Source organism: Equus asinus, chromosome 5, assembly GCF_041296235.1.
Source record: "Equus asinus isolate D_3611 breed Donkey chromosome 5, EquAss-T2T_v2, whole genome shotgun sequence".
NCBI classification, from domain to species: domain Eukaryota; kingdom Metazoa; phylum Chordata; class Mammalia; order Perissodactyla; family Equidae; genus Equus; species Equus asinus.
This window is the reverse complement of record NC_091794.1, coordinates 71,320,754-71,348,697: the sequence shown is the minus strand read 5'-3', so window position 1 is coordinate 71,348,697 and position 27,944 is coordinate 71,320,754. Positions and strand designations below refer to the sequence as shown.

General features: G+C 36.9%; 1 protein-coding gene across 2 annotated transcripts in view; it reads left to right on the top strand.

Moving 5' to 3' along the window:
- The window catches only part of SCP2 (sterol carrier protein 2), a 124,699-nt gene that overhangs the window by 68,686 nt on the left and 28,069 nt on the right, over positions 1 to 27,944 (top strand). The window contains exons 10-12 of one of the 2 annotated variants that reach the window (XM_014844313.3): positions 19 to 166; positions 7,499 to 7,606; positions 26,133 to 26,286. In XM_014844313.3, coding sequence (XP_014699799.3) covers positions 19 to 166; positions 7,499 to 7,606; positions 26,133 to 26,286 — 410 coding nt within the window. Of the gene's footprint in view, positions 1 to 18; positions 167 to 7,498; positions 7,607 to 16,620; positions 16,711 to 26,132; positions 26,287 to 27,944 lie in introns of those variants that run through there. The other variant, XM_070509897.1, reaches the window with a different exon arrangement.

Below are 27,944 nucleotides of genomic sequence, written 5' to 3'. Positions count from 1 at the left end.
TTGCGGTTTTGGTTTTAGGTTGGCTTTGATATGAGTAAAGAAGCTGCCAGAAAGTGCTATGAGAAATCTGGCCTGAGACCAAGTGATATTGATGTAATAGAACTTCACGATTGCTTTTCTACCAATGAACTCATTACTTATGAAGCACTGGGACTCTGTCCAGAAGGTAATATTTTTGATGAGATGCAGATTAATTTACTAAATTTCACTGAGAAAATTTCATTTTCACCATTAAACAAAAGAATTCACTAATTGCCTTTCCCTCTGTGTTGGCTCTGCCATGCTGTGCAAAGTGACTATACAAGGTATCTTGATACTGGACATTTTAGAACATGTGGTCTTGAGCAGTACTAATACTGAGATAACAGAGTATACAAATAATTCATACTATGTAAATCAGGGGTACTTATACTGTTAAGTGAAAAAAAGTGATAAAAAATTACGTATGTAATTCTAACTGTTTTAAGTTGTGTTTGATAAAGACTTGCAGAAAGGAAAATGTAAAAACTAGTTGATGGGGGGCCACCCCATGGCTGAGTCGTTAAGTTTGCACGCTCAGATTTGGCAGCCTGGGGTTTCACTGGTTTGGATGCTGGGCACAGACATGGCACCACTCATCAGGCCACGCTGAAGTGGTGTCCCACACAGCACAACCAGAAGGACCTCCAACTAGAATATACAGCTATGTACTGGGGGCTTTGGGGAGAAAGAGAAGGGAAAAAAAAGATTGGCAACGAATGTTAGCTCAGGTACCAATCTTTAAAAAAAAAAAAGCCAGTGGGACCTGGAGGACTTTTTTTCCATTTCTGAAGTCCCATTTTCCGTTACAACCAGCAGTGTATGAGATTTTAGTTGCTTCACGTCCTCACCAACATTTGATATAGACAGGTTTTAAAATTTCAGCCATTCAAAAGAGTGTATAGTGGTGTCTTATTTTAGTTTTAATTTGTACATCCCTTATGACTAATGACGTTGAGCATCTTTTCATGTGCTTATTGGTCATTCATATATCTTCTTTTGTGAAGTGTCTGTTCAGATCTTTTGCCCTTTGATTATTGGGTCACTTGTCTCCTTTATTATGTTGTAAAAATTTATATATGTATTTTCTGGGTACTTTGTAATTTGTCTTATATGTGTATACTGTGAACATTTTCTCCCAGTCTGTGGCTTGCCTTTTTGTTTTATTAATAGTGTCATTTGAAAAACAAACTTTTAAAATTTTGATGAAGTAGAAATTATCAATTTTTTATAGTTCATGCTTTTTGTATTCTAAGAAACTTCTGCCTACCCCAATGTCATAAAGATTTACTTCTATTTTTATTCTAGGAGATTTATAATTTTAGGTTTTACATGTAAGTATGTGATCCATTTTGAGTCAGTTTTGTGTATGGTGTAAGATAAAGATTGATACTAATCTTTTTTTTCCATACGCATATCCAGTACCATTTGTTGAAAAGACTTTTCTCTCCCCATTGAATTGCCTTGGCACCTTTCTCAAAAATCAGTTGTCCATATATGTGAGGGTCCATTGTACTCTGTTCTGTTCCATTGATCTGCATGTTTCTCTTTTCACCAATACCAAATTATCTTGGCTACTGTACTTATACTGTATTACACTATACTGTACTATGGTGTATAGAAAGCCTTGAAATCGGATAGGATAAGTTCTCTAACTTTGTTCTTTTTAACAACCATTTTGGTTATTTTAGATTTTTTTGCATCTTCATATACATATTAAAATTAGTTTGTCAATTAAAAACATATGCTGGAATTTTCATTGGGATTTCATTGAATCTATAGATCCATTTAGAGAGAATTGTCATCTTAACAATATTCAGTCTTCTGTTTCATTAGATAGTATTTGTTTCCATTTATTTAGCTCTCCTTTAACTTCTTTCAGAATTTTGTAGTTTTCAGTATAAGTCTTAGGTGTCTTTTGTTAGGTTTGTTCCTAGATATTTTGTGTTTTTTGGCATAAATTTTTTTTACCTTCATTTTGCAATTTCTTGCTGATAGTATATAAGAATACAGCTGATTAAAAAGATTGTATCCTGTGGCTTTGCTAAATTCATTTAGTAATTCTAGTAGTAGTTTTGCAGAGTATTAGAGATTTTCTGTATAAAGTCATATCATCTGCCAATGACACTTTTACCTCTTTCTTTCTGATTTCTTGTTCTTTATTATTTTTTGCCTTATTGCATTGACTGTGAGCTCTAGCACCATAATGAATAGAAGCAGTGAAAGTGGGCATCATTACCTTGTTCCTGATCTCAGGGGATGCAGTTTAATCCCCTAATTAAATAAAAATTTAATGAAGTATAACATTAGCTGCAGGTTTTTTGTTGATGCCATTTATCATGTTGAGAAAGTTCCCTAGTATTTCTAGTTTGCTGAGAGGTTTTTTTGTTGTTGTTGTTATCAAGGAGGGTTGAATTTTTAAAAATTCTTCTACATGTATTAAAATGATCATATGGATTTTTTCCTTTATTCTGTTGACATGGTGAATTACATTGATTGCTTTTGAATATTAAACCAACCTGTATTTCTGGGATTAACCCTACTTGGTCATGATATATTATCCTTTTAATATATTGCTAGCTTCAGTTTGCTAACATTTTGTTAATGATTTTTGCTTATATATTCATGACAGATATTTATCTGTAGTTTTCTTTTCCTGGTTTTGGCATTAGAGTTATACTGGTCTCATAAAACAAATTGGGCAGTGGTCATTCATTCTCTATTTTCTGAAAAAGTTTGTGTAAGATTAGTGTTAGTTCTTCCTTGACTGTTTCATAAAATTTACCAGTGTAACCAAGTGGCTTTAAATTTTCTTTTGGGGAAAGTTTTTTTTTTTAATTTTTTTTTAAAGATTGGCACCTGAGCTAACAACTGTTGTCAATCTTCTTTTTTCTTTTTTTATTGCTCTTTTTCTCCCCAAATCCCCCCCAGTACATAGTTGTATATTTTAGTTGTGGGTCCTTCTAGTTGTGGCATGTGGGATGCTACCTCAACATGGCCCGACGAGCGGTGCCATGTCCATGCCCTGGATCTGAACCGGCGAAACCCCGGGCTGCCAAGGCGGAGCACACTTAACTTAAACACTTGGCCATGTGGCCAGTCCCTGGGGAAAGTTTTTGATAAATTAAAATTTGCTAATAGATATAGGGCTGTTCAGATTTTGTTTCGTCCTGTGTGTATCAATTTTGGTAAGTTATCTTTTCCAAAGGATTTGTCCATTTCATTTGTCAAATTTGTTGGCTGAAGTTGTTCAAAGTACAGCTTTGTGCAGTGACTTCTTTAAGCTTTAGATCCCTCCATAGTCCCCCTGCTTGTGTTTACTTTTCAGAGTCCTCGGGTAGTTGTTTTTTGTGTTTTATCCAGTGTTTTCAGTTGGAAAGAGGAGCTGTATTGAATGTATACTGCCTTAGCAGAACTGGAACCCATTCTCAAGGTTTTAAATATCACGTATATGGTGATTAACTTCAGATTTATATCCTTAGCTTAAATTGCTTCCCTCATCTCTAGATTCATATATCCAGCTGCCCTGCCCTACTTTCCAGTTTGTTTGTTTATTTTTGGATGTCTCGTTATCATCTCCAATCTAAGTCCAAATTGAACTCCTGATATTTCCCAAACTTCCCCCTTCCTCAACCTTCCCCATTCTCTACTTACTCAAACTGGAAGCTGTATGATTATTCCTGATTCCTCTCTTTTTCTCACAGGCCCCATTGAATCCATCTGTAAGTCCTGTTGGCTGTGGACTCTACCTTCAAAATAGATCCAGAATATGACCACATCTTACCATTTTTTGTTACTACCAGCCTAGTCCAGACCATAATCATTCTTGATGTGGGCTCAGTGAGCCGAGGAGTCAAAAGAAAGACTTCTTGGACTCACAGGGTCTGGCAGTAGTGCTGTTTTATTCAGAGAATAGCATGGGGACAGGACCCCTGGGCAGTGAAGGCCTGCAGCATGGGGACAGGACCCATGGGCAGTGAAGAGCTGCAATGTGTTGAGGGTTAGGGCTAAATTTGTAAGGCATGGGTATGTGACTTATTTTTACTAGACAAAGGAAGATGATGTAAAAAGTCATTAAAATGGTATCAGTGCAGGTGGGTCTGGTTATTGTGTGGTCGTATAACTTTAGATATGTATCAGGTCATGTAGATCAGCATGTAGGCCAGGATGCCTTGGGCTTCTCTCCCTGGGGCAGCCTTGATCCACATCAGTTCTCACTTACGTTATTGTAGTAGTCTCATAACTGGTCCCCCTGCTTCTGCCTTCTCCTTATAGTCTGTTCTCTATACTGAAGTTTTAATGGTCTTGTTGAAAGCATACAGCAGATCAGTGTCATTCCTCTGTTCACCTCAGTTGCATTAAAAGCGAGATGTGATCTGTCCTCTTTACTCCCCACTCTCCTGCCTCTCCCTTCTCCTTCTTCTCTCTGCCTCTTTTACTTCCCTGCAACCACATTGGCCTCCTTCTTCAAACACTCTTGCCTTGCTCCTGGCTCAGGGTCTTTGTTCCAAATATCCATGTGATTCACTCCCTCACTCCCTTCAGGTCTTTGACCAAGTGTCACCTTCTCAGTGGAAGCCTTCTCCAGTTACTTTGTTTAAAAAAAAACTCCTCACCTCTGTCTTCCTTGTCCCAGCACTTCCTATCTCCTCTTTCCTGCTTTCTTTTTTCCATGGCACTTATCACCACTCATCACATATTATATATTTTACTTATCTTACTTATTGTCTGTCTCTTCCTCACGCTTCTCTCCCCAATAAATTAAACTCCATGAGAACCAGGGATATTTGTGTTTCATTCACTGTGGTGCCCCCTGTTTCCCGGGGCAGTTTTGGGCAAACAATACGCATAATAATTACTTTCTAAAAGTGTTCACATTTATTTTTGTATCTGTGGTATTTGAGAATGGTCATTTACAGTACTTTTATCTCTGGATCATCTTTAGTTGATGAGTTTAAGATAACATCCCTGGGGAATCTTTTTTTTTTTGGTGAGGAAGATTGTCCCTGAGCTAACATCTGTTGCCAGTCTTCCTCTTTATGCTTGAGGAAGATTGTCCCTGAGCTAACATCTATGCCAGTCTTCCTCTATTTTGTATGTAGGATGCCACCATAGCATGGCTAGATGAGCAGTGTGTAGGTCCACGCCCAGGATCCTAACCCATGAGCCCTGGGCCTCCAAAGTAGAGCACGCAAACTTAACCACTATGCCACTGGGCCAGCCCCACTGTGGAATCTTTTGATATTTTATAGGATTGTATATATTATGGAGAAAATCGTGCAGTAAGCTGTTTACTTCTTGGCGTTGGTTTGTGTTCAGTCTATTACTTGGTACAGTAACAATTTTAGCAGTTTTGAGAGCAGTAATAGCAGGTAGAGTACTGTTATGGTGAGAACCTCGTGTCAGGGGCTATGTCAGAAACACACCAAAAAATTTAAAAAAATGCCTCAATGGAAGTTTTTTTTTTTCTACTTTATTTTTTAAATTTTATTGAGGTCTTATTGGCTTTTAACATTGTGTAAATTTCGGGTGTACATTACTATATTTCAGTTTCTGTGTAGACTGCATTATTACTAGACGAATAGTCTAGTTATTATCCGTCACCGTATGCATGTGCCACTTTACCCCTTTCACCCTCCGCCACCCCCTTTTCCTCTAGTAATCACGAATCTGTTCTCCTTATCTATGTTTGTTTATCTTCCATATATGAGTGAAATGATATGGTATTTGTCTTTCTCTGTCTGACTTACTTACTTTGCTTAACATAATACCCTCAAGGTCTATCCATGTTCTCTCAAATAGCACAATTTTGTCTTTTTTATGGCTGAGTAGTGTTCCATTGTATATATAAACCACCTCTTCTTTATCCATTTATCCATTGATGTGCACTTGGGTCGCTTCCATGTCTTGGCTATTGTGAATAAGGCTGCGGTGAACATAGGGGTGCATAAATCTTTTTGAATTGTTGACTTCATATTCTTTGGATAAATACCCAGTAGTGGAATAACTGGATCATATGGTATTTCTATTTTTAATTTTTTGAGAAATCTCCATAATGTTTTCCACAGTGACTGCACCAGTTTGCATTCCCACCAGTAGTGTATGAGGGTTCCCTTTTCTCCACATCCTCTCCAACACTTCTTATTTCTTGTCTTGTTAATAGCCTCAATGGATGGTTTTTAATCTACAACCTAGATTTAAAGTCAAATTAGAAGTGTTAGTCATCTAAAATTCTGTGATTGGTGTGTTTCATTTTACCAAAAGAGAAACTCTTTGGTTTCAAAGGCAGTAAAATGTATGAGTATTAATTTTAGAGCCTCTGCTGTTACCTTGGGCTAGTTATTTAACATCTATATGTCTGCTTCCCCATGTGTAAATTGAGAATGATAGTACCTACTTCATAGGGTTGAGGATTAAATTATGTAAATATACGTAAAATAATTAGAACAAGGCCTGACACAGAGTGAGTGCTTAAAAGCTGTTAGCTGCCTCTGACGGCATCACCAACATTATTGCCATTATTTGGAGATTCTCTCTCTCATTATCAGAAATATCGCCTGAAAGAATATACAAAGCATGTATTTTTATTTACATCTTAACCACCTGGAGGAATAACCAGGGAATTGAGAGGAATGTTGAAGCTGCCAAGCGTGTGATGCACTTTTTTTCTTCTTTTTTTTTAAGATTGGCACCTGAGCTAATGTGTTGCCAATCTTCTTCTTTTTTCTTTCTTTCTTTTTCTTCTTCTTCTCCCCAAAGCCCCCCAGTACACAGTTGTATATTCTAGTTGTAGGTCCTTCTAGTTCTGCTATGTGGGATGCTGCCTCAGCATGGCTTGATGAGTCATGCCATGTCCGCTCCCAGGATCTGACCTGGCGAAACCCTCGGCCGCTGAAGCAGAGTGCACGAACTTAACCACTCGGCCCCAGGGCTGGCCCCACACTTATTTTCTTTTAAGCTTACATTTATGGCTCAACAGTATTTTCAGCCACTTCCCTTCATTTTATGAAAGTGCTTTTTTTTCCCACCTGTCCTTCTTCCATCCTCCCCCCCCCCACCATTTATTAAGAGTATTTATATAGCGTATAACAGTACAGTTGAAAATGGAAATGAATACATTTTGGCAAAATTACAAATTTTTAAAGCTGATATAATTATTTTAGTTATTGTATCCCTTTCAGTTCTTTTCTTCTGGTTCTCTGATCTCTATTATATTTGTAGCAATTTTAGAAGCCAGAGAGCTCTTTGGAACTAATAGGATCTTTGTTTCATGCAGGAAATGTTCTGCAAATATGAGTCTTTATTACTCAGTATTTATTGCCTGTCTTTTAGAAGTGCTTGTATCAATTTGATTTGTGGCAGTTTGTATCAATTTAGTTTGAGCTGTTAAGAACTGTTTGCGCCAAGAAATTCTTGGCTATATGGAAGATAGAGAAAAACGTTATTTTTAAGATTTGTGATATTATTTTTCCTTCTGTAGGACAAGGTGGAAAACTGGTTGATAGAGGCGATAATACTTATGGAGGAAAGTGGGTCATAAATCCTAGCGGTGGGTTGATTTCCAAGGGACACCCACTAGGAGCTACAGGTAATGTTAAACGCAAATTTCATAAATGTTTTGTTACATAAAAAGCATGAATGATAATAGTCATTGATTTGAAGGAAAGATTGTATTCTCTGAACTTGGTAGTCAGCGCCATTTTGATTTTCCTTTAAGTATAGTACACTTAAATAATCTTGATTCATTGATGAGAATTTGAATTAGTTGAAACTCTAAATTCAACAATATATATTTTTAAAAGTTTGGTTATTTTCAGATAGGTATATAACTCAACTAACAAGGTGTTTCCAAATAGAGATCTTGCTAGACCAGCTAGATAAGAATCATTTGAAATGAACACATTATTTATATATGGTTTTATATGTGGTTGGTGTTGCATGGAATTTTTTTCTCTTGAGAGAAGTGGAGTAGAAGTTATGAAATACAAATTTTACTCTGCTTCTGACTAGCCATGTGACTATTTTAATTAATTATCAATTAGCCAATTAATCACTTTGACTCAAAGTTTCCTTAATTGTAAAATGAAGAAATTGTACAAAGCAGTTTCTAAAATAACTTAGCACTGAAATTCTGGGATTTATTTTTATGTAGATAGGAGAGTTTTGTATTTTTTCCATATTATGTATTAATTTGGTAAAATTTATATTTAAATTAAATATGTATAAAATTTAAATTTTATAAATTTTAAAATTTATAAATTCGCACAAATTCCAAAATAGAGAAGTTAGAATTAATAGTGTATTCATTACAGGAATTAGCTTTGGTTTATTTCCATTTATCACTCAAATTTAGTAAGATCATAATCTAGTAGAGAAAATAGACGTACATAGATAGACAGAGAGAGAGAGATAGGTAGACAGATACACACACACAGATAATTGCAGTATAATGTGCCACCTTGTTATTTGTTTTCTATCTTGTCTGTTCTTTGGTTCTTTTCTTCATGCTATCATTTCATTAATTGGGTATTTTTTAGTATTTTATTTTCTCTCTTCTATTGAATTATTTCTTTTTCTTATTTTTTAGTCTTTGCTGTAGGATTTACAACATGCATCTTTAATTCACCACAAACTACCTTCAAACAGAGATTTTTACAACAGCATATTTCCATGTACCTTCTTCTATCCTTTGTGCTATTATTGTAATATGTGTACTTATAAATGTTTTATAAACCCCACAATATACTATTATTATTATTGCTTTAAACAAATCTAATATCTTTCAAAGGAATCTAAAAATGAGGGGAATGAGAGTGGTGTCCTTGGGAGTGGCAAGAATAACAACATCTGAAGATGTTCTTCTCTATAGAAGTACCAAAAACATTTGCAAAAATTGTCAAGATCAACTTTTTTCAGAACTTTGGAAATTAACCAAAGGTTTACAGTAGTCTGGGAGAATATTTATTAAAAACAATAAACAAACAGCTGAGTCTCTCTAAGTACAGCAGGCTTTGTGGCATTTTGGCTTGCTCTAACACCACCCTGTTTTCTCCAGCTCCATGGTAGTCTTGAAAACCAACAGCCAGCAATCATGGTGAAAACTAGCAGCCTTGCTGGCAATGGAGGAGTCAGAATGGAGTTGGAGCTCTTTCAAAGCCCCTTTCTCAGAAAATAGTCATTATTTGACCTGTCTGGTTGTTCCCTGGTAAACTTTACTCAAAAGACTTGTCTTTACATAACCTAACTGAGAACTTTCCCAGTGTAAACAGTATTTTCCTCAGAGTCTTTTGTCAAGAACAGTCAGCAACAACTGTTCAACAACATAGCTGCCAAAAAACTTAAAAGAAAGAGCTGAGGAATGAGGTGTTCACTGGGGGCTTTGAAAAGATCTGACATATTCCTGGAAATCTAGAACACCAAGTACATACATAAGGCTGTGCACATGCCCAAGGCCGTGTGCATGCTCAAGAAAGACCGAGAAGTTCCTAAGCTCTTAGTCTGCCTAACCTTGGGGCTGTGCACAAGCAGAAAGTAAAGGCTACAGTGGAGTTGTAAACGGCCTGGCTGAGTGCCCCAGCGCACACACAGAACCTCAGCAAAGACTGGGAGGTTTATTAGTTCCAGGCATTTAAGGAAATCTCTGTCTAGTGATTAGCTGACCACTAAGCTAACTGAGAAGAAAACTCAGTGGCCAATTGTGACAAAGAATTAGTTTGGAAAAGTCACTAGATCGACAACAACAACAACAAAAAACAAGTCCGGGAAAGGGGGAGAAACTGATTTCTAGAGTTGCCACATTATATCATTGAAAATGTCCAGTTTTCAACAAAAAACTAGGAGACATTCAAGGAAACAAGAAGGTATGGCCCACACAGGAAAAAAAGCAGTCAGTAGAAACTGAAGTAGCCCAAACATTGGATTTACTAGACAAAGACTTTAAATCAGCTATTTAAGTATGTTCAAAGAACTGAAGGAAGCCAAATATGAAGACTTAAAGGAAAGTATAACAATGTTTCACCAAATAGGGAATATCAATTACTAGATGGAAATTAGAGAAAAGAACCAAATACGTTCTGGAGTTGAGAAGAATCGTAGCTGAAACGAATAATTCACTAGAGGGGCTCAACACCAGATTTGAACAGGCAGAAGAAAAAAATCAGTGAACTTTATGATAAGTCAATTGAGATTATCCAGTCTGAGTTAGAGCAAAAAAAAAAAATGAAGAAAAATGAACAGAGCCTCAGAGACCTGTGGGACACCAGCAAGAGTAACAATATATACATAATGATAGTCCCAGAAGGAGAGGAGAGAAAGGGGCATCTTTGAAGAAATAATGGCTGATAACTCCTTAAACTTGAGGAAAGAACATAAAAATACATATTCAAGAAGTACAACAAACTTTAAGGAGGAATACCTCAAAGAGATCTACACCTAGACACGTCATAAGCAAACTGTTGGAAGAAAAGACAAAGAGAATACTGAGAGCAACAACGAAGAAGCGACTCCTCGTGTACAAGGGATCCTCAGTAAGACTTACCAGCTGATTGCTCTTCAGAAACCATTGAGGTCGTTCGTGTGAAGAAAGAAACTGCCAACCAGGAATTCTGTATGCAGCAAAACTATCCTTAAAAAATGAAGGAGAAATTAAGACATTCCCAGATAAAAGCTGAGACGATTTATCGCTAGCAGACCTCCCCTACAAGAAATTCTATACAGAGAGTCATTCAGACTGAAATAAAAGAGCACTAGACAGTGCAATAAAGAGCATATGAAGAAATTAATAGTGCTGGTAAATATAACTACATTGATAAATATAAAAGACAGTATATTTTTTGTTAGTTTTCCCCTCTCCTATCTGATTTAAAATACACCTGCCTAAAGCAATAATCTGAGTTGATGGGCATGCAGTGCATACGGATATAATTTGTATGACAATAAAAACAGAAAGGAAGGGGGGGGAACACATTTATAGGAGGAAATTTTTTTGCATACTATTGAAATTGTCAGTATTATTCCAAACTAGATTGCTATAAGTTAAGGTGTTAATTCTAATTCCTAGAGCAACCACTAAGAAAATAACTAGAAAATACATAGGAAAAGAAATGACAAAGAATTAAAATGGTACACTAGAAAATACCTATTTAACACAAAAGAAGGAAATATGTAATGGAGAGATAGAGGGATAAAAAAGACAAAAGTTCAAGAGAATGAGAAGACAAGCCACAGACTGGGAGAAAATATTTGTGAAAGACACATCTACTAAAGGACTGTTATCTAAAATGTACAAAGAACTCTTAAAAGTAAACAATAAAAAAAATGAACAACCTGATTAAAAAATGGCAAAAGACCCAAACAGACACCTCACCAAAGAAAATGTACAGATGACAAATAAGCATGTGGAAAGATCCTCAACATTATTTGTCATTAGGTAATTGTAAACTAAAACAACAATGAAATACCACTACCTACCTATTAGAATGTCCAAAATCCAGAATGATTGCACTGGACCAACCAAATGTCAAATGTTGTCGGTTTCTTATAGAATGAAACATCCTCCTACCATACAATCTGGCAGCTGTACTTCTTGGCATTTACCCAAGTGACTTGAAGACTTATATCCGCACAAAAACCTGCACCTGGATGTTTATAGCAACTTTCTTTATAATTGCCAAAAGTCAGAGGCAACCAAAATGTCTTTCATGTAGGTGGATGGATAAATAAATGGTGGTACATCCAGACAACGAAATACTTTTCAGCGCAAAACAACCTCCCTAGCTGTCAAGTGATGCAAAGACATGGGGGAAACTTAAATTCATATTACTTAGTGAAAGGAGCCAATCTGGAAAGGCTACATAATGTATAATTCCAACGTATGACATTCTGGAAAAGGGAAAACTATGGAAACAGTGAAAAGATCAGAGATTAGGGGAGAAGGAGGGGTAAATAGGTAGAGCACAGAGGATTTTTAAGGCAGTGAAACTGTTCTGGGTCATACTGTAATGGTGGCTACATGTCATACACATTTGTCAAATGTATACAACTCCAAGAGCAAACTCTAATGTAAACTATGAACTTTGGATAATAATGATATGTCAGTGTAGGTTCATCATTTCTAACAAATGTACCACTCCGGGACATGACATTGATAGTGGGGGAAGCTATGCGTATGTGTGGGGCAGGGAGTATATGGGAAATCTTTGTACTTTCCGCTATATTTGGCTGTGAACCTAAAACTGCTCTAAAAAATAGTGTAAATTTAGAAAAAAGTTAATCTCTATTAATGTAAGTTTATGTTAGATGTTAGGTAATGGGAGAGAGGAAAACAAAAATAACTTGTTTAATATATACAAATATATTAATGTCAAAGCAAGGAAGATAGTCCTATTAAACTATTCAGTCCTTTTTCTGTTATATTCACTCACAATTGAAGTCCTTATTTCTGTACCTTTTAGGTAGTTTATAGCTGGTATTTATAATTTCTTTTGTCCACTACCCATTCCATATTCCTTTTGCCCTTAGTAAGCACCTCATTCATAGTTTCTTACCTGGTGGTGTGACTCAACCTTCATTCCTGAATAGTCTATGCCCTTAGCAGTCCTGCTGCTTTCAGTTGTTGTAGTAAAAGTTAGCAAAGACTTTTACTAAAGTTACTATAAGACATGGGAGTACTAAGATGAACCCCATAGCATCTTTTGAGTTCCAGGCTAATCCTTTTTGTCCTCATTATGTAGTAACAACCCAATATTCTCATGATAATCAAGTCAATCACCTCAGTCACTTAAAACCCTTCTTAACGTGTTCGTTCAGTGTCATGTGGAGCCCAAAGTGGCCAGGTGGCAGTCTCTGCTTGCTTCCAGTTCAGTGGAACCATTGTTGTATCTATGACTTCTAGATTGGCAAGTAAAAATTTTGCTAGTGGATTATTATGGATAATGGTGAGAGGAACCACTCTCTTTTTTATCCTTGATTCCCAGGAGATTTGTGTATCCTGGCTATTGAAAAACAGCATCATTGATTGAGAGTGTGTTCCACACTTTGGAGAATATTTCCCCAGCCCAGCAAAGTATTGCTAGCACCATTATAGAGTCTTCAAAAGACCTTTACATTATTCTATCAGACCAACTGCTTCACGGTGATAGAATACATACATGGTAAGTCCAATGAATGCTGTAAGCAGGAGTCCATTCCTGTGTTTTATTCATTGAGGCTGTTAAATAAGCTGCTTAATCAGAGAAATACTATGTGGAATACCATGCTAGCAAATCTAGCACAAAGATCAAGGGTAAAACCCTAGGACATATAAAAATTAAAGGTGGAGGTGGAGAAGAAGAGACATATAAAAATATTGAGAGGAAATGGTCAGTTATCCAAGGAAGGAGAGTGTTTCAAAAGTAAGAGATTGGGGCAGAAAAGTTAGATCGATAAAGAGTGGAAAGCGTCCTTTCAATTTGGCTATTATCAAGTCATTGGCAGTCTTGGAGCAATTTTAGTGAAATGTTTTGCATGGAAGTACATGGGAATTTCGGAAGAATTAGAACTGAGAAAGTGGCAACAATAGTGTTGATAAGCTTTTAGGAATAGTGGCTGTGAATGGAAAGGAATATGGAGGGGCTGTACCTCAACTGCAGGTGTGTGTTCTGTTTGAATGAAGTCTTAGATTTGATCTTAGCCTGGTCACTCTTTGCAATATATAGTTTTGTTGATCCTAGTTTTTCAGTCTGTAAAATGGGAATAAAACATGGTAGCCACCTTGTAGGGCTGTTCCGTGGATTAAATGAGAAATATGTTTACGTAAAGCACAGAGCAGAGTCCCCAAAACAGAGTAGGAAAACAATAATTGCTAGTATTCTCCTTTCACTATTACTACAAAAGGAAGCCGCAATGGAGCTAGTTGCTAGTAATAAAGCCCTTGTTTGTATCACAGCATGAAAAACAATTTATAACCATTTCAGAAGAATATTCTTTAATTTGTAAAGAAAATAATTTTCCTTCTAGTATGACAGCCTCAAGGCATCAATATCTGTAGTAAATATTGTGCCCAGTGCTACCCAGACATTATTTTTAAACTATTTTTCTGCCTTTGGTAAATAGACTAAACTGTTTCCTTTATCCCTCAAAAGAGTTAGGTCATACTTCAATGTTGATTGTGTTGCTAACGGGCCACGGAGGAGTTGGGGTGATGATAAACTTTTCTGTGGTATGGTCCTTGAAGGCTTAAAGGGTTACAGTTTGCGCTTGAGACAGTGATTTAAATTCTTTTAGACAGCTTTGTTGCTCTCGTATAGGAAGCTTCTGTTGCATCAGATGCATATGTAATTTCAGTTAGTTGTTTTTATTGACACATAACTTTTTTCTTCTCTGAAAGAACATGTTTTTACTATAATTGACTTGTTTGCCATTCTGAAATATTTTTGTTCTGCCATCCACTGAAACACTCAGAAAACATGCTTTGTAGGAACTATATGATTTTTTCATATCCATAGTCTTTCTGAAAATTGAAGTATAATTTGCATGCAATAAAATGCACTGTTCTCACAAAAACACAGTTGTTTTTAGCAGCACTATTCGTAATAGCCAAAAGGTGGAAACAACCCAGCTGTCTGTCATCAGCTGTTGAATGGATAAACAAAACGTGGTATATTCATACAGTGGCATATTCTTCGACCATAAAGAAATGAGGTACTGACACGTGGTGGAACATAGATGAACTTTGAAAACATTTTGCCAAGTGAAATAAGGCCGTCACAAAAGACCACGTATTATATGATTCCATTTATATGGAATGTTCAGAATAGACAAATCTGTAGAAACAAAGTCGATTACTAGTAGTTTGGAACTGGGTGAGATAGAAGAGTGATGGCTAAAGAATATGGGATTTCTTTTTGAGGTAATGAATATGTTCTAAAGTTGGTTGTGGTGATGGTTGCACTTATCTGTGAATATACTAAAAACCATTGAATTGTAAGCTTTAAATGGATGATTGGTTTTGATAATTGTATACATCATGTAACTTCTAGCTAAAGCAAGATACAGAACATTCCCATTACCCCAGAAAGTTCCGTTGGTCCGTTTCCGGAAAATCCCTGGACTCCCCTCAAGCCCCTCTCTCCTGCTCTCTAGCCCCCTCAACTAGGATAAGACTTTTTGACTTCTACATTGTGGATCAGTTTTTCTGATCCTCGAACTTCATATAAATGGAGTCATACAGTGTGTATATGTACACTTTTGTGTCTGGTTTCTTTCACTCAGTAGAATGTAAGATTCATCTAATTTTTTTGTATCAGTAGTTCATTCTTTTTTTATTGCTAAATAGTAGGAATACTGTTTGTTTACATATACCAGTTTATTTATCCATTTTCCTGTTGATAGACATTTGAATTTTTTCCTCTTTGCAGGTATTATAATAATAAGGATACTGTAAACATTTTTGTACAAGTTTGTTTGTGGACATACTTTTTGCTTTTCTCTTGGGTTAATAACTCACAGTGAAATTGCTAGGTCATAGGGCAGCTGTATGTTTAACTTTATAAGAAACTGCGAAATAGTTCTCTAAAGAGTTACTATATGCTTTTTAATATTAGAACTGGATGACAAATTTTAACATTTAACAAGTCTTTCTCTTCCTCTTTACCTTTAGTTCTATTTCTCAGAGTCAACTCCTTTTAATATTTCTTTTGGATTTTTCCAAAAATTGTTATGCCTATGCAAAATAGGCCAAAAATATGTATATGTGTGTTTATTCAATCTTTCTGTATGTATATGTGTATATGTGTATATTTATCCCATTGTAGACTGCTTTTTTAACTTATATCTTAAAAAATCTTTCTATATTGTCACTTGTAGATGTTATTTATCCTTTTTAATGCCTGCGTAGTATTCCCATTGTAAGAAATTTATAGACATATAGGTGTCCAGTTTGTTACATACAGTGCTACAGTAAGCATCCTTGTGTCGTTGCATACTTTTTCAAGTATACTCGTAGGATAAATTCCAAACAGTGAACTCACAATATCACTAGGATATAGTGTATTTAAAGGATAGTAAGTATGTTAAATTGGTGGATTTTGCCAACTTTTCTTCAAAAATGATTATATCAATGTGTATTCCCAACAACAGAATATGAGAGTGCTTCTTTTTCTACAATCTTGTCAACATTGAATTTTTTTTTTTTTTATCAAGTGTAAACAATTTTGCTAGTCTTAGCAGGTCATCCACTTCTTTCCTTTGTGGACTAAAAAGCTAATCTAAAACCCATCAGGAGGGTAGAATTTACCCAGTTTTCAAATACTTCGAGGAGAGACTCACACCTTCTGCGGTATCCTTTGAAAACCCTTTCCAATATTTGAGTCTACACTGTTGGTAAAATTCTCCTCTTATCTTCAGTCTTTGAAGGATAGTATTTAGTGGTGGTATAGCATTTGGGGGGAAAGACTTAAAAATCTTGATGGCCTGATTGGTAGTCTGAATAAGGATGAGGAATTATTGAAGAGTAAGTGTTTACTTGCTACATGTTGAGGATTTGGATATACTTCAAGTAAATCTGACACATGACTATTAGCCATAGCCCAAGAAAGAATTCCAGCTCCTGGAAAATATATCAGAATGACAGCTCTGAGTAGTTTAAATATTTTTGCCCTGGTAACTTGGATAACAAACTGCAGTGGGAGTCTAAGAGAATCAGAAAATGATCAAGTAAGTGCTTCCAAAACATACTGAATTAACATGGGGTGGGGAGGATTTAAGCTTCTCTTTTATAAATGGTGTTAGTTTAATTGTGAGATAGTGCTACTTTGGTGGGAACTCAGTATTGGAGAATTTGCTTTAAAATTAAAGTTCTATGATATTGGTTTCTGATTTTAACTTTTTCAGATCTGAGTGAAAAAAAGCTTTTAGCTGCCATGACAGTACCTGTAATAGAAGGAAAAGATAAACTTAAGCATTTGAATCGAATATTCTTTTGTTTACTGTCAGTTTAAAAACATGAATTCCTTTTGGATTTTCTAATTAGAAAAATCACATTAAACCTGAGGTTTTTGTTGTTGTTTACTTTGCAATGGTCATATGACAAAAACAAATTAATGTCCAAATAATAATATAATATTTTATTCCCATTTTTAAAGTGCTTTCACATATATTGTGCAACACTTACTGAACACTTGTTTAAAATGAAGAAGTAAATTTGACTTTAGCTTATTCTTAGCTATCTCTGATTTTTGAAAATGCATATTAATGTCTGTGATAGGCTGAAAGGGCATGAAAGTGCCTTTGAGATAAAGCTCCTGACAAGGGATTGTTACTTTGAAGTTGAAAGTTGGTTATTTAGTTTTGCCTTTTGTACCAATTCAGCCTTCATTTAGTGCCCTTCCAGTATGGCTTCAACGTAGTTTTAGATCCTGATCTTTCATTTTTCAGTCCATGAAAGTTCAACAAATGCTTGCTGTGTGCTCACCTTATCATTAGGTGCTGTAGGTAACTGATTTCTCAGTGTGGAGTCTACTAATGGACTGGTTCAGAATCTGCTGTAGCTTTTCATTTAAGTATTCCTGCCCTGCCCTTGGAAATTCTGATTCCTCGGTCTGGTTGATCCTAACAGTTTATATATTTTCTAAAGTTCCCCTAAGAGCTCTCATGCACAGCCAGGTTTGGGACTAGGATACACAAGATAACCATTGCCCTCTGGAAGCATGCACGAGGAAGATACTGTAATAACACAAATAATTATAATGCAAGGCAGATTTAAGTGCCTTAGGCAAAGCACACACCAGAACTATGAAGGGAAGAAAAGGGGAAGGGGGAATGACAGCTGAAGATTGAGTGAATACCCACCACATCCCAGCTTCTGTGCCGGCACTTACATCTAGTTGGGTTTTGGAGGAGGAGATACAGAAATAGGAAGCATGTTTAAACTAAACTGGACTATTTGTTTAGCAGATGTGTTTAATGCCTTCTCACCTCTACAAACTCTTGTCTTTGCTGTTTTCTCAATAACAGCAGCAGATACTTATACAGCACTAAGTGCTGGGTACTGTTATACGTATTCTTCAGGCGTAAATGCATTTAATTCTCATCTCTATTTTTATATTTTATAAAAGAGGAAAATAGAGGTACAAAGTGACTTGCCACCAAGCTAGAGAGTAGCAAAGCTACGATTCAAACCCAGGCAGTCTATTTCTAGAGTTCAAGCTCTTAACCACTACATTCTATTTCAAAGCCCTTTCCTCAGTAGAAATGCCCATCTTCAAAATCCCTCTCAAGTGTTACCTATTTTAGATAGAGCCTGATTTCTTGATCCTTTCATGGATTAAATTAGTATTTCCGTTTTCTGAACTCTTGCTATACTTTGTCAGTACTTCTCTTTTGACATTTATGCTTTGTAGTATGTATTATAATTATTTATGGCCTTTTAAAAATCTCCCCTATTTGACTAAGAGCCTGTGAGGGCAGGATCCATATTTCGTCTCTCTCTGTACCCTAAACAGTGCCCAGCCCAAGACTTTGCACATATAAAGGGCATAGTTGAATGAATTAAGTGCTCCTTTAAAATCTGAAAGGTGATATGGGGCAGAGGGAATAAACTTGTTTAGTGTGGTAAGAATTAGGATCATTGGGAAGAATTTATGGGAAGTAGATTTGGGGCTGATACAGAAAAGAACTTTCTAACAGGGCTTCTCAAGATGGCATAGGTTGCCTCCTGAGAGCATGCCTCCCCTGTCACAGACCACGCACAAGAAATACAAGGAGCAACCTGATGGGAACGTTGTCAGGGAACTGCCCGTCTGTGAGGGCCTAGGGATCCTTCCTAATTCTAAGAAGCTCTGAGCCCCCAATGGGATGTAATTATTTTTCCTGAATTCATATAGTTTTGTTTTTGTTTTTTTTTGAGGAAGATTAGCCCTGAGCTAACTACTGCCAATCCTCCTCTTTTTGCTGAGGAAGGCTGGCCCTGAGCTAACATCCATGCCCATCTTTCTCTACTTTATATGTGGGACGCCTACCACAGCATGGCTTGCCCAGCGGTGCCATGTCCACACCTGGGATCTGAACTGGCAAACCCCGGGCCACCGAGAAGCGGAACGTGCAAACTTAACCGCTGCGCCACTGGGCTGGCCCCTCATATAGTTCTTGATTTTCTTTTTATTGAAGTATAGTTGACATACAATATTGTATTAGTTTCAGGTGTACAACATAGTGATTCATAGTTCTTTATGTTTTTAATGGTACATGTATTATTCTATCATGTGATTTTTGTTTATGTTTTTTAAACTTAGGGTTTAAGGATTTGGATGAAAAAGAAATGAGAGTAAATGGGATGTTAACCAGAGGACCTAGTATACTCAAATCATGGCTTGGCTCTTCTACTCTAAAAGGGTCACCAAAAGAAATACAACCTAAGACGTTGACTGGCGAGATCTCAATCCAATATTGACTCTGAAAAAGTCAGTAAGGGCTCAATAGCTTTTTATTAAAGCATCTATTTCACTTCTCGTCATATCCTACAGACCACCCGTCCTCATTCCCATTGCCCAGAATTTTGCATTTTTACCACTGTGATGTGAGGAGAGGTATGACTTATCATTAGACTTTAATGAACACTCTCCAGTAGCAGGAGAAATGGAGCCCATGAGAGGGTGTTTACTCTTCATACTGTTGCCAGGTAGAGATAGCGAGGAGCAGGCACTGGCTTTTATTGCTCTTGCCAAGTGGAAAGAATAGAGAGAAGGAAGATCATGTGTGTATACCCCACATTTTATTTTATTATTTTAACAGTTTTATTAAGGTAAAATTAACATATAATCAACTGCACATATTTAAAATGTACACTTTAATGTTTTGACATATATATACACCTGTGAAACCATCACCATAGTCAAGACAGTGAATATATCCATCAACCCAAAAAGTGTCTTCGTATGTGGTTCTTTGTAATCCCTCCCTTCCCCTACTCCCCTCCCCTCATCCCAAAGCAATCACTGATCTGCTTTCTGTCACTATAGATTGGTTTGCATTTTCTAGAATTTTATATAAATAGAATCTTACAGTATATACTCTTTCTTTTTGGCTGCTTGAGATTCATCCATGTTATTGCATGTATCGAGGGTTCATTCCTTTTTATTGCTTAGTAGTATTCCATTGTATGGATGTATCACAGTTTATTGTTGATGGACATTTGGGTTGATGCCAGTTTTTGGCTTTTACAAATAAAGCTATTGTGAACATTCATATATAAATCTTTATATGAACGTCTATTATGTTTGCTCTTGAGTAAATACCGAAGAGTGGAGTGACTAGATCATGTGCTAGGTGTGTTTTTAGCTTTTAAGAAACTGTCAAACTGATTTCCAAAGTGCTTGTACCGTTTTGCATTCCCACCAGCAGCACCTGAGGGTCCTAGTTCTCTTGCATCCTCCTCAGCGCTTAGTATGGTCAGTGTTTTAAATTTGAGCTGTGCTAATCAGTGTGCAGTGGCATCTCCCTGTGGTTTTAATTTGCGTTTTCCTAATGGCTATTGATGTTTGCATCATTTCATGTGCTTACTTGCATCTGTATATCTTCTTCCGAGAAGTGTCCATTCAGATCTTTTGTCCATTTGGGGGGCAAGATTGGGTTTTTCATTTTGTTGACTTTTGAGAGTTCTTTATATATTCCGTATATGAGTTCTTTATCATATACATAGTTTTGCAAAGATTTTCTCCCAGTCTGTGACTTTGCATTCCTTAGTAGTGTCTTTTGAAGAGCAGAGTTTTTTATTTTGTCTCATTTATCAGTTTGTTCTTTTATGGGTTTACTCCTGGTATTATATCTAAGAAATCTTTGTCTAACTCAGGGTCACAAAGATCTTTTTCTGTTTTTTCTCCTAGATGTTTTATACCTTAAGTTTTCCATTTAGATCTGTGATCCATTTTGAGTTAATTTTTGTATATAGCACAAAGTATGGATCAAAGTCCATTTTTTTCATTTATTTGTTTACTTTCAGATGTATATCATAATACATTTCGAATTCTGTGTAGATTACATCATGTTCACCACCCGAAAACTAATCATAGTCCATCCACTCATATGTGAGCCTAATCACCCCTTTTGCCTTCCCTCCTACCTCTTCCCCTGTGGTAACCGCCAGTCCAATCTCCAATGCTATGTGTTTGTTCGTCGTTGTTTTTATCTTCTACTTGAGTGAGATCATATGGTATTTGACTTTCTCCCTCTGACTTATTTCACTTAGCATAATACCCTAAGGTCCATCCATGTTGTCACAAATGGCCGGATTTCATCATTTCTTATGGCTGAGTAGTAGTCCATCGTGTATAAATACCACATCTTCTTTATCCATTTGTCCCTTGATGGGCACCGAGGTTGCTTCCAAGTCTTGGTTATTGTGTATAATTTATAATATATAAATCTTTATATGAACGTCTATATAAAGACGTTATATAATAATAATATATAATTATTATTATATTATAATAATATAATAATTATTATAATGTCCATACTTCCTAAAGCAATTAATTTAATAAGCATATTAAAATGTCCATACTTCCTAAAGCAATCTATAGATTCAACGCAATCCCTAACCAAGTTCCAACAATATTTTTCACAGAAATAGAACAAAGAAACCTAAAATTTATATAGAACAACAAAAGACCCCGAACAGCCAAAGGATTCCTGAGAAAAAGGAACAAAGCTGGAGGTATCACACTCCCTGATTTCAAAATATACTACAAAGCCGTAGTAACCAAAACAGCATGGTACTGGTATTATATCTAAGAAATCTTTGTCTAACTCAGGGTCACAAAGATCTTTTTCTGTTTTTTCTCCTAGATGTTTTATACCTTAAGTTTTCCATTTAGATCTGTGATCCATTTTGAGTTAATTTTTGTATATAGCACAAAGTATGGATCATTTTATCTTTATCTTATCATAGTCTATCTTCAAATGATATTACACCCTTTCACTAATAGTAAAAGAACCTTACAATAGTATACTTACATTTCTCCTGTCCAGGCCTTATAATGCTGTTGTGAATTTTTCTTTTACATATGTTATAAACCCCACAGGAAATTATTATTTTTTGCTTAAATAATTGGTGTTCTTCTAAAGAGATTTAAAAAAATAAGGAAGAAACCTTATTAACGCAGGTAATTACCACTTCCAGTACTCTTCATTCCTTTGTGTAAATCTGTGTTTCCATGTGCTATCCTTGTCCTTCTGCCTAAAGGACTTCAGCATTTCTTAGGGTGCGGGTGTTGCCGTGTGGAGATGAATTTTTTCAGCTTTGTATGTCTGAAAATGTCTTTGTGTTACTTTTGTTTTCGAAAGATATTTTACATTTGGTAGCATTCTAGGTTGATAACTTTATAGCTTTTAGAGGGAAAAACTACTCTTATGTAAATATGTATCCTTCAGTATATGCTGAATCCATTAAACCTTTTTGCCCTTTGAAACTCTGCAAACTTTTTCTTTCTCAAAAAGCCAGCCTCCAATAATAGAAAACCATGCTTTTTTTGTGTTGTTTATACTAAGGCCTTTAGTAATTTGAAACTAAAGCTAAATTATGACTTTTTTGCACTTGGCTGTCTCAATGGTATAGGAAGAGTTACAGGTTCAAGGAAGCAGAGGAAGAAAAGACCGCGGGTAATATCTCAAAATATTATCCTCTGTAGTTTTTCCATTCTGTGGTTTTCCATACCACTTAATATTTATCTTTATTAGCACTTTATATTACACTGTGAATTCTTTGTATCATTAGTTCTTAGTGGAGTGTTTGGTCCATGTTCGAATGGTTTATTTTTAGTAGCAACCAGACTATGTACCTATGTAGCTGAGTGCTAGGCTAATGATTCTTATATAAAAAGATGGACTATCTTGTTAGGCAATTTTTGCAGCAAGATATCAGTAAAATGAAGTAATCAGGTTAAAAAATTTTTTTCCCTTCATAAGAGACTATAAAAGGGCATTACTGTTTGAATATACTCATTGACAGGATGCCCATTCCTATGTCCATCTACAATTTATAAGTATATGATATTCATGTTTGATAGTTTATTTTTTTCCAAGCATAGGAAAAATATGGTTTTCAATTCAGTGCCAGAAGTTATCCAAGAAAGGGAAGTTTTGTAAAAAAATTTGCTCAAGTAGTTTATGCTTTCATTGACTGTCTGCTGTTATGAAACTTCTTTGCCAAGTGGATTTCTGAGGCCAACTTTTGACTTTCATTCTCCACAGATCTAAATTCTAGAAATACAAAAAACACCAGTTTATTTCAAAAGTAGACAGCCAGAAAGCTCAAATAATCAGTATGTTTTCCCACTGACACCCATCTTCTGTCAAAAGCAAATAAATGTCAAGAAAATAAGTTGATAATATGGATCTTTATTCCCTCCCTCTCTTCTTCCTTTTTTGCCACGTATGAGTTAGGGTAGAGATTACTGCAGCGTACCACATCTTCTGCAGTGTCAGTCGTGTGGTGTGATCGAAATGACTGCAGAATCCGGAAGTGCTTCCAGTATTCCTTCATGTTCTCTCCCCGTCTCTCCCTACCCGCCCCACTCCCACTCTCATATTGGCTGTCTTGAGCACTCTCTAGCCTCGCTCACTTCACTTTCTATTCCTTAAGTAGGCCATGTTCCTTCTTTGCACATGCTCATCTCAGTTCTTGAAGCATTCTTAGAATTCCTCTTTTTTGCTTGGCTAGCTCCTCTTTATTCATAGGACCTCAACTGAGATCTCCATTCATCTGGGAATCATTCCTTGACCTGCCAAGCTGTCCTAGATAGTCCTCTGTGTGCTTGTAGCACTTGTGCTAATCCTTTGATAGCATTATCAGACCGTATTGTGAATGCCTGTATCTTTATATCTCAGACTGTCAGCTTTACAAGGGAAGAGACCATGCCTGTCTTTTTTATTGATGGATCTTCTGAGCCTTGCACAGTGTCTGGCACATAACAGGCATTCAGTAAATATTTGTTGGATGGATGGGTAGATGAATATCTAATTGCTTCCTTGCATTTTTTACTAAGATTATATCATAAGCATTTTCCTAAATTGTTGAGAACTTTATAAACATCATTTTAAATAGGAACAAAGTACTTTGTCATATGGATAGCTCATAATTTATATAAACATTCCTCAGTTATTTTACTTCTAGATTGTCTAGTTTTTCACTCTTATAACAATGTGATGAACAGATAGTCTTGTGTGTAAAACTTTGCCTTTGCTTGATTATTTCTGCAGAATGGTTTTTAAGGCATTTTAAAGGCTCTTTATGATTTTATACATTGCCTTCCAGAAAAGGTTGTACCAGTTTGAACTTTCACCAGTACTATGTTGAGGTGGCTGTCTCTCCATAGTCTCCCCCGCTTTTTTTTTTCTTTTTTTTGAGGAAGATTAGCCCTGAGCTAACTACTGCCAGTCCTCCTCTTTTTGCTGAGGAAGACTGGCCCTGACCTAACATCCATGCCCATCTTCCTCCACTTTATATGTGGGACACCTACCACAGCATGGCATGCCAAGCGGTGCTGTGTCCGCACCCAGGATCCGAACCGGCGAACCCCGGGCCACTGAGAAGTGGAATGCGCGAACTTAACCACTGTCCCACCGGGCCAGCCCCTCCCCAGCTTTGATTAGTCCCATTTTTAAATATCTTTACCAATTTCATTGGTTAAAAATGATACCTTTCTGTTTGATTTGATCAAGGTGATGTTGAATATTTTCTCAAATATTCGTAAACTATGTATATTTATTCTTTTGTGAAGAAAAGTAGCAGTATTTCCACACCCATGTGTATATAAAGACCAGTTGGAATACTTTGTTTTGGTCTTACATATTCACTGAATGTTTAAGCTTTTTTTTCTTGGTGAGGAAGATTGGCCCTGAGCTAACATCTGTTGTCAATCTTCCTCTATTTTGTATGCGGGACGCTGCCATAGCATGGCTTGAGTGGTGTTTGGGTCCACACCTGGGATCCAAACCAGATTCCAAACTGGCGAACTCTGGGCCGCCAAAGCAGAGTGCGTGAACTTAACCACTACACCGCCAGGCTGGCCCCTGTTTAAGCTTTTTATATGGCAGGTTTCTAGTAAAATTGATTGCCCCAGAGTTTGGATATATTAGTGGAATCATTCACTTCGAGATTCCTCCTTAATATTCAAAATGCTCACAAATCAAAAAATCATTACCTATTTTGAAACAGTGTTTAAGATCTATATTCTGTAAATATATAGACACTGCTTGGAAATAGGAAGTGGCAGTTAAATTTCTTGAGGAGTTTGGGGTTTAGACAGGAAAATGCCACAGGTGCTGAGGAATGGGAAGTTGGAATTGGGAGTGTGGTCGGGAGAACAAGCATTGTAGGCAGCCCTGTGGGGCTCTACCTCCAGGACGTGAAACCAGTCTCTCCTGATGCAGCATTGTTGACTCAGCTGTACTTGAATAGCCGGTCTGGTGGAAAGCACGCAAATGCAGATCAGGAGGCATGGGTTCTAATCTCAGCTCTGGAATTAGCCTGCTTTGTGACCCTTCACAAATGACTTAATGTTATAGTTTCTCGGCGTTTACATCATAAAGTTCTTTCCAGCTCTAAGAATCTTTGATTTTCTTATCCAGGGGTCAAATTGATACGCTTGTGAATCCAGAGCTATTCTTGTGAATAGCTCTGGAAAACAATTCATTCTTGTTGGGAACTATTTAGAGAAAAGAATAGGAAAATTCTCCATACCAGCTAAATTTTTTAGGGCAAGAAAACTCCCAACTCTTAGATTCTTTTGATACATTAAACATGGTAAAATTAGTTCTTTTTATGCCATTTTGCCTGGGGCAGAGAACTGTCTATTCACTGTTTTCTCTTGCAACATGGCCAGAAAATGACAGGGTGGATAGATTTAAAGAGTGCGGGGAATTTCTTAAGCCTGGATACTGTCTAAATACAAAGATTACTTTGGGGGGGAAAACTAGCAGTAAAAACCGTCAGTGCTTTTAAGAGAAATTATTATTTAGGCAAATGTTGTCTCAGCTTAATTAAAAGTCACCATTAAACATTAGCCCTTTGCTGCCTGGAGAAGCTGGCTGGGGCTTTCTCCAGCCAGCAGAATCTGACTGCTCTGTGTTCGATTTGTTAGGTCTGGCTCAGTGCGCTGAACTCTGCTGGCAGCTGAGAGGGGAAGCCGGAAAAAGGCAAGTTCCTGGTGCAAAGGTTGCTCTGCAGCATAATTTAGGCATTGGAGGAGCTGCAGTTGTCACGCTCTACAGGATGGGTTTTCCTGAAGCTGCCAGGTAAGTGGCGTTCTGGGGTTTGTCTGGCAATGAATCCTCCTGACTTTTCACAGCTGATGACGTTGTACGTGTAAAAAGTACTAATTTTGTTGTACTCAAAGAATAGGTATCTCCTTACATTGCTTTAATAGCATGCCTTTAAAACTTTAAAACTGCCCATTAGCTTTTAAACTTAACCAGCCTTAGGAACATTTTGTTCAATAAGGAGGCAGCGTAGTCAAAAGAGCTTGCTGAACTGGAAGTCCAAGCTGGCTGGGTCCTTGTCTCAGCCCTGCCAGCCTGAGTAATTGTCATTTAGGCAAGTTGCTTTTTGGTTTCCCTTCCCGCAATTTGCTTTCTCCCCGTAGCCTGCCAGGCCTCTGAGGTTGTTTGGAGAAAGTCATCAGATATGCTGATTGGATTTCTGCACATGTATGTCTCTGAATCCATCTCAGCCCTCCCCGCTGCTAGGATCCTTCGTGTTCGTCTTGCTGCTTTCCTCCCTGTGCCTGTCACATGCCTGTGCTCCTCAAATCTCTGAGCACCTTCTTTTCCCAAAATTTCAGGATCCCTCGACTTCCTAGCTCATCTCAGAGAAGTGCTCCTCCTTCCTAGAGGGAAAGTCCTTCCTTTCCCAGGCTTGGCCTTCCTCTTTGCATGCTTTTTGTGCCCCCGCCCCATTCTGTAACTTTGTTCCCAATATTATGTATATTCCCTTTTCAATCTTTCCATGCTTGCCTTACGTTGCCTCCCTTCCAAACATATTCCAGTCTTCCGTATTCTAACAAATCTATTTTTCTTCTCACCTTAATTATTCTTTCGTGATGAGCCTTTTATGTTGAGCCACCTTTGTTTTTCCGTGCTGACATACTTACAGTCTAGTTTCTGACCTCACCACTGAGGTCAGGTCGGGCCGGCGGTAACCTGATTATGAAGTTATGGAGTGTCCTCGTCTTTGTTTTCCGTCCTTATTCTCTTGAACCTCCGCTGCACCTTTCAACACTGATTGGCTCCCTTTTTTCTCCTGAAATGTTTGGTAATTATTTATTCACACTTTGTTTCCACAAAGGGTATGCAACACATTTCTTTTACAGAATTTACTATATTCTTATGTGTCACAAGCTCTTGAGTCTCTTATTTTCACTCTTCTTTTTCTGCCTGGAATATCATTTCTGTTGTGAAAATTCTATCTTTCTTTTAAGGCCCAGCTCAGGCACCATCTCCCTTTAAATATCAACAGCACTTTGTACCTTTTGGGTCCCTATCCAAGTTTGGTTTACTTGTAGTGTATCTAGCTTGTTTTTTATTCTCTTTATTTTATTTTTTTTCACTTGAGGTAACATAAGTTTATAACATTATATAAATTTCAGATGTACTTCATTATATTTTGATTTCTGTGTAGACTACCTCACATTCACCACCCAAGGACTAATTACTGTCTGTCACCATACACATGTGCCCTTTTACTCCTTTCACCCACCTCAGTCCTCCCTTCCTCTGTGGCAACCACCGATCTAGTCTCTGCATCTATGTGTTTGTTTGTTGTTGCTGTCTTTATCTTCCACATGAGTGAGATCATACAGGTGGTATTTGGCTTTATCTGTCTGACTTCTTTCATGATAACCTCAAGGTCCTCCGTGCTGTTGTCCAGCTTGTTTTTTATTCTGTTTACTATATGA